The sequence below is a fragment of the Morone saxatilis genome, unplaced genomic scaffold (genome assembly GCF_004916995.1).
Source record: "Morone saxatilis isolate NCDOM2014 unplaced genomic scaffold, NCSU_SB_2.0 Contig18, whole genome shotgun sequence".
Taxonomy (NCBI): domain Eukaryota; kingdom Metazoa; phylum Chordata; class Actinopteri; family Moronidae; genus Morone; species Morone saxatilis.
In genome coordinates this window covers 14,724,614-14,732,505 of record NW_023339740.1, presented here as the reverse complement: position 1 = coordinate 14,732,505, position 7,892 = coordinate 14,724,614, and the positions used below count along the sequence as shown (strand labels likewise).

General features: G+C 38.3%; 1 protein-coding gene across 1 annotated transcript in view; it reads left to right on the top strand.

Moving 5' to 3' along the window:
* celsr2 (cadherin, EGF LAG seven-pass G-type receptor 2) overlaps positions 1–7,892 on the top strand; it is a 61,314-nt gene that overhangs the window by 18,627 nt on the left and 34,795 nt on the right. Inside the window, exon 2 of the mRNA XM_035661390.1 lies at positions 3,272–3,979. Within this exon, the coding sequence (XP_035517283.1) occupies positions 3,272–3,979 (708 nt within the window). The remainder of the gene's footprint in view (positions 1–3,271; positions 3,980–7,892) is intronic.

The window sequence follows — 7,892 nt, the reverse complement described above, 5'->3', positions numbered from 1 at the left end:
TTGATAATTGATCAATTGTTTTTAAGCAACAAGGTTAAAATGTAAATATTGGCTTTTTTGAGATTCTTTTATGATGCCAAACTGAATCTCTTTGCACCATTGGACAAATGATTAATTGATTAATTGAGAAAATTGTTAATCCATGATTAAATCCATAATTAATACTTTCCCTTTATAAAGTTCATTACAACATTTTGACTTTAGTGCTCTTAAAACACATGCAGAGTTGTAAATAGTACATAGATAATTGATCAAGGAATGAGTTGATAATCAGTGATTTTGATACTTAATAAATCATTTAAAACTAAGTTTTTTACAGAAAACGGCAAACATTTGCTTTCATTTTAAAATCCACTGTCGATTGAATAAAAAAAATTGATACATATGTGAATCATAAGAATAAAAATCTGAAGATTGATTGATAACAAAAACAATCTTCAGTTGCATCTCTAGCTGTAAATCTGTCCTCCCTTGTAAAGTCTGGAGCCTGAACTACGAGTTGCTCTGCCTGTCGTGACTCCCTGTTATGTTCTCCTCTTATATGCAAGTCTTTCTCGTGTACACAGGTGTGTGTGTGTGTGTGTGAGAGAGTGTGTGTTTACAGTAAAGTGTGAATTAGAGGAGCGACCCTGCTCGTCTCTGTGCTTTGATTTTTCCCCACTTCCTCTGCTAAGGCCCTGTATTATTACTGTGCTGGAAGCGCTTGACTGAAAGCAGAAGGATTAAAGCCGTGTCAAACATGCTTCTCTGTCTCACTTCCTCTATGACCCTCCCTCCCCCTCCCCCTTTTCCTGACCCCCTCCCTTGGCACTATGTGTTTAAACTCGCCCAGTGCCAAAACAGGGATCTGGTAACTTTGGGCAGTGCTGTTTGTTTGTGTGAGTTCAGCTCGCAGGTTCTGCTCTCTGGCTGGCGTCCAGATGCCCAAAACAAAGCGTCCCATTGATTATTTTAGAGGGAGAGGTAGAGGCTTGTTTTCATGACACATTTGATTTGATTAAGCCTGTTTTGTGTTTGCTCTTGAGGCTACAGAAACAGAGATGGACAAAATGATAGTGGTCTCTCACCGTGACCTCAAAGTGAGATAAAATGACATAATCACACCACTGCTCAGTTCAATACGCTCAGGGCTCTTACTGCTACAGCCTTACTTGTTCTGGTATGACAAGTAGCTTATGGAGGCTCATGTTTGCAAACTTAAGCGAGATATAAAGTAAATTCAGATTTTGCCCACATTTATTTATCCCATAGTTGTTGCCACAGTGGCTCACCTTATTCTGTTAAATGTTACCTACAGTGCAGGTTTTGACAAGAGTGCTCAGGCATATCATTAAATGTTGCTGTGTGATGCTTAAAATGAAAGTTATGTGTTCAAAATATACACTTAAAATTAAATGGATACACTTTCCTACTACCATTGATTTTTCTATATTTTACTTTTTACTTCTAATAGCAGCACCAAAAGGGCCAAGAAGTGTAATTTTAGTTTAAGGAAGATAGTAATGCTTGTATACAACTCAATGTGCATTTTAAAATGTCCTATGTTAGGCTATTTTAAGATTAGGAAATATCAGAGGGAATGTATTTAAGCAGTTAAGTAATAAAAAACCCTCAAATTAGTGAATTTATCTTCTATAAAGAGAAACCATAAGGTGTTACTTTTCACCAGATGTTTAAATCTGATGATGAAACTATGACTTCCCATGATAAGAGAATAAAAACATATTCAATAACTTAATTTAAAATAAATTGTGATATGATTTGAGGTAATGGGAAGCACAGTTTTAGACAGATGCAACGCAAACTGTTTGTTTTGTGACTTTGGTTTCTTATTGCCGGGCAGAGAGCAGAATGATCCAGGTTCAGTTCTACATTTGTTTCAGACTTTCTCTGTCTGCTGGATTTAGAGAAACCTTGAACCTGTAACTGACTCAGATCCATAGGTTTTGTGCTTGTTAGCAACATACAGAACTTCCCTTTGTGTTCTTTGCTCTTTGTGATTGGATGGTTTAGTATCGAGCCTGTTATCATTATAATTTTACTCCTCAGTGAGCAGGGCTCTGACTGCTCCGGCCGGGGACTTTCAGCTGATGAGCAGTTTTACTTTTGCTGTAAATGTGGTTGCAGGAGAAAAACAAGCAAGAAAACAGCCTTAACAAAGTCATAACTCTATGTAAATGGGTTACACAGGTTAAATATGTGTGTAAAGTCTATCATTTACATTTTTATTGTGACCAACAGCAACATCTACATAAAAATAAAAGCCTACCACAGGAATTAATGTATTTTACAGTCATGGCCCTACTGTATAATAGCAGACAAAACACTACATGTCTACAGTCAAAGCCAAAGAATTGAATGTATAGAAGATCAAACATGAACAGGATCGGCTGTTACAACAACAAGATAAAAGACGAGATTTGAGCTGAGAAATGCTGTAACCGGTAAATTTGAAGCTTTTAGTATGGCATGTATAATGAAGTAGCATCTCTGCTTCCGGACAAAGAAAAGAAAGGGTTAGTTGTGAATACAGGCGTGAAATTGCTGATTAGAATGCCAATACTTGGAATGTATTGAAAGAAAACATACACTTGTTCTCTCCTAGTCTTGGCATACATCTGTTATCTGTTCTGGCACATGAGAAAAAAAAACACTTGTCTGAGCCAAGAATGTGTGTAAAGAAAGCGTTAATATTCATCAAAGTGTCAATTTAAATACAATTTGTGCCATTTAAAGCCTCCATTGATTCATTTGGTGTTGCGTTCACAGTAACAACCGTGTTATTATTCTGTTTCCATATGAGAGTTTACTTCTGTAAATACCTGTACAGAGTGATACATGAGCAGCTGTTGCACAAATCTTCCACCATGCTTGTACCTGCATCTATCCAGCGGCTACTGTTGTAGCAGCTGCTGCATGTGTTGATGCTGCAATCGCTGGTGACTTTGGTTTTTAATACAGTATGAAATGAAACTCGTCATTTATTGAAAGGATAGATCTGTTTCTTATTGTCAACAAATCTCCTAACAACTATTTATATCTAGAACCTGATATATCTCATTCCTCTGTGCCAAAGAGCTCCATTGTTGTCCAAAGACTATTAAAACACACTTTTGCACTTAAAACGTGGAGTACATACAGCCATCTTCTCCCAACCCAATCATCAACACCATCACCCTTGCTAATTGTATATAAAATACATTATCTTAAGCAGTAACTATTTAAATATTTTGTTAGTCTGAAGTTAATCCATCTTTTCCTTTTCCTCCAGACGGTGTCCACTCAGTGTCAGCCCAGTGCCTTCTGCAAGTCACCATCATCACCGATGAAATGCTGTCCAACAGTATCACATTGAGGCTGGCCAACACCTCCCAGGAGCACTTCCTCTCCCTGCTGCTCGCCCAGTTCTTGGATGGGGTGGCCCGTGTTCTGTCTGCCGCCCGCGAAGACGTCGTCATCTTTAACATCCAAGACGACACCGATGTCAGTGCCCGCATCCTGAACGTGAGCCTGTCTGTGGCCGTACCTGTGCTGGACGAGGGGTCTCAGCGCCCTGGAGGGCTTGGCCAAGGAGGGGAAAAGACTGGGAGAGGGGTTGAAAGTGGAGGTGGAGAGTTTTTCGGCTCAGAGGAACTCCAGGAGAGGCTGTATCTCAACCGCAGCCTTCTCGCTAAGATTTCCTCCCAGGAAGTTCTTCCTTTTGATGACAACATCTGCCTCCGTGAGCCGTGCGAGAACTACATGAAGTGTGTGTCTGTGCTGAAGTTCGACAGCCTGGCACCGTTCGTTGCATCAGACACCATCCTGTTCAGACCCATCCACCCCATCGCCGGACTACGCTGCCGCTGTCCCACCGGCTTCACAGGAGACTACTGCGAGACAGAGATTGACCTCTGCTACTCGAAACCCTGTGGAGCCCACGGCGTGTGTCGCAGCAGAGAGGGAGGCTACACCTGCGAGTGCTTTGAGGACTACACAGGTGAGAGCCCTCATTATACATAAACTTAATTACTGATGAAGCAGTGTTGTTTTTTTTTTTTTTACAGTCACTGTTATTGCTGCTTCATTAACTAACTGACCTCCCTTAGGTACTTTTAATACTCCTGTCAGGTTTTCCATTCTCGCACAGCACATAATGCAAGTTAAAATAATAACAGTGACAGATTTACTACTCAAAAATCATCATAAATGAAATAATATTTTAATCAGAATAGTTTATTTATTAAGTAGGTTTTCACATACAAGGAATTTGATGAAAATGTTTCTTGGTATTTGGGTGCACAACAATAAATATCGTAAGAGAAAATAAAAAGAAAAAACTAAAAAGTACTGCAAAAGTCAGATATCATAAATGTGCAATAAACAACAAAAAAATGTTTTAAAATTAAAAGAGTCAATATCCAAAAGTTCACGGTATGAATTATAAAGAATATGTGAATGTACAAAAATAATAATCCCAAAATGATTAAGTTACTGTAATAGACTTTAAGGTGCAGTGTCTATGGGACACGATACGTTACAACTGTATGTAGCAGATGTTGTTAGTTTATCTAACTGTGGTCTGTTATCAGCTGACTCGTTTCAAAATGAGAACATTGTAAAAGGCTCTGAAATAGGCTACATGATATTGTGCTAAAAGACAGAGGCTAAAGCTAACAGGTCCCAAGACAAAATCCTCACCAGTTGATGACCCATGTAGAAAACATGAAAATAAAGGAGCGATATTGTTTTGTTTTGTATTATAGAGCTAGTTAGTCTGTGAAATCCAACTGTTATCACCTAGTTTGGATGCTTAACTTGCTGTAAAACACAGACTTGGATGAGCAAACAAGGTTAGATACCTTATTGTTTGTGTTTTTACTTACTAACTAGACTAACTAGATGTCTACAAGACTGTAACAAGACCAACCAACAGTTTAGAGTGTGAACTTCCTCAGATCCAATAAAGAGCAGTCCAGAGCAGCTAACAGGCTAACAGGTAGTCAGACATGCTAATGTTAGAGCAGAGAAACACACCATTCAGTCTAATCTCATCCAAACTCTTCAATTCACAATACCTGATTCATTCTTCAAGGGACAACTGAAGGAAACAGCAATTCATTTACACACATAAAAACATAACAAACTAATCTAGAAATACTAGAATGACATATCCAAGGATTAGTATGAGGTCAAAGTGCATCTTTCAGTCTATGCACAAAGTAAACTAAATATGTCTTTTATTGTGACTTTATGATATATGATCGTCGAGTATAGGCCCCATGCACACTGCTCAAGTAAGTAGAGTCTGGTTAGCCTACGGTTTCTAAGCTATTATTACACTATCACTGTTTGGAGAAGGGGGTTTGACAATCTGTCCCCATATGACTTTCACTGAATAATTTTCCAGTCTTCAAATGTAGCGCCACTAACAGGTTAAAGGTCACAATTTCTGCCAAGCTGTCCACATGCAGGCTTCAAAATGTTAATTTCTTCTCCTTCACAAAGATCCCATGGGGGCTTTAATGTCTGCATCTGTCCCCTTCACTCCCCTCTTTAGCTCTTTATTGAACCTTTATAGACGCGGACTGTCCTGTTCCCGTGGCCGTAGCTCTTCAGACAAAGGCTGAGTGATGAATTATTGATTGGAGTATCCATGTCGCAGTCAGCCACAACGGAAGTGTACAAACAAACAGGAGCCTGTAAACAATCGCTACGCATTTCTGTAAATTTTAAAGGTGGATTGCCTTAAATGGAGTTAAAATCCTCCAGAATCAGTTTAGTCTGTTTGTCTGTTCTTTATCTGGTTTATTTATCAGATCATATTATTGTGGCATTAATCACAATGCTTCTAAATGATGAAAATGTTTGTTTACGCTTACTTTTTGCTGCATTTTTGGCCAAAATCCATTTCTATTTGTGCATCCTGCTGTCATTGAATAACCTGTATACCTTATACACACCTACACTCAAAGCTTCATCCTGAGCTGTAGGAGTGGACTGGGGTTTCAAAGCCTAACATCCAAAGAACAGGAAGACCAATGATATAACAAAACCTCTGTTTCCTCGCAAATGTCTATTTAAAGGCTGGGGGTTTACAGAGAAATCTTTACTTTGTGTCGAATGTTTTGCAGTGAAGGAAAAAAAACAGATATTTTTCTGTCCAGAGTAGTATCGCTGAGTGGAATAATGGAAGGAAAATATTAATTATAGATGGCTACAGATGGAGAGCGTCCCCTGGCAGTAAAATGCCCCATGGTAAAAAATACCTAAGACAAAAAAAAACATCACAAAGCACACAGAATATCGAAACAGAGAGGACAGAAGCTTCTATTTTAAGCGATAATGAATAACTAATTTATTACTGTTGGCAGCATAATTGCAAACCAGTTGCAGAAATTGTTATTCAGTCTCTGCTCCAAAAATTATTCACATCCTCGAAGGGTTAAAGACTGTCTGCTCACTCGTTTTATGGTTAAGGGAAAAAGGGAGAAGTTGAAAAGGAGTTTAAAGAGGAAGGGAATTAAATATGTTAATTTATACAGTATGAATATTAGGGTGGTTGCCCCATCTTTTTGTTGAGAGGTTAAGTGGGTCAAACTCCGACTTTTTAATGTGATTTAGAGTTTCATCTTGTCTTTGAAGCACCATGTTAGTTGGTTTATTATATGCAGCAGTGGAAAGTTACTAGGTACATTTACTCAAGTGCTGTAATGGAGTAACATTTTAGGTACTTTGTTTAAGTGTGTAAATGTGATTTTAGTCCACTACTATTACTTAACAGCTTTAGTAATGTAATTATTATACAAATTATTGATACAAGATATAATGGACAAATACATTCTGATATATTATTATAGATTAAGTTACATAAAATAGTTCAAGTAATTCCTATCTTTACCAGCTGCAACATTAAAGTGATACACACATAACATGCAACAGAGTATTTCTACACTGTTGTTTACAGCATTTCACAATGTTTATTTGTCAACAGATATAACTACTCTAAAGCGTTCGTATCTGTGTATAAACAGTTAATGAATGATTGGTAACACAGTACTGTAATCCTATTTAATGATATCCAATATATAATCAATCTTTTATACACAGGTAATCATACACAGGAAGGTTTAAAACAGTTTATAAATGTGTCCGTAACTCATAAAGACACATTGAGCTTGAATTTTCAAATTAAAATAGTTTATGTGCAGATGTTCAGCAGCTGTGTACTCTGAGCTGGTGAAGGACCACTTCACTTCACAATTTTCACAGTATTATTACTTGAACTAAAACTACAGATCACGTTTGCTGCCAAACGAGAGGTCTCCTGTGTTAAAAAAACTGCACGTTGTTGTCGTTTCTCTCAATACTGGCATCTTTTCCATTATTCCTCATCAAACATTAAAAGGTTTTTTCACCTATTTATGCTGCTGTTTATAAAGCCTGAAATAGTGTAGGCATCTGAACGTGTGGGCACAGTCACTCAGAGTCCAGGTTGAGTGGCACTTACATATTCTTATGCACAGCTGTGGGTGTTGGAGCTGAACTGTAGGTGCTTTTAACATGAATCGGCAGAGACGGAGAGTGAATGTGTGAGTGGGAGAAGTGGGCGTATTTTCATTCGGTTACACTGAAAGCAGCAGATACTACAGTCGACTACATTAATCACCATCAGCGGGGGGTTTAGACCCAGGTTCTGTTAGATCCAGTATGCAGGACTTGTCGAGTTATCTGAGAGTTGAATGTGATTATTAAGTTGATGATTTAAGATGTTTGAATCATGCTGTCAGACTGTCTGATCAAACAAGGTCGTTCATGCAGGTTTTATTTGATGTATTTTCCTCTGTGATCTACAACTCCCACGGTTCTGCTTCAGTGAGCGTTGAGTTCACCAGTCTCCGCACTGGGGGGGG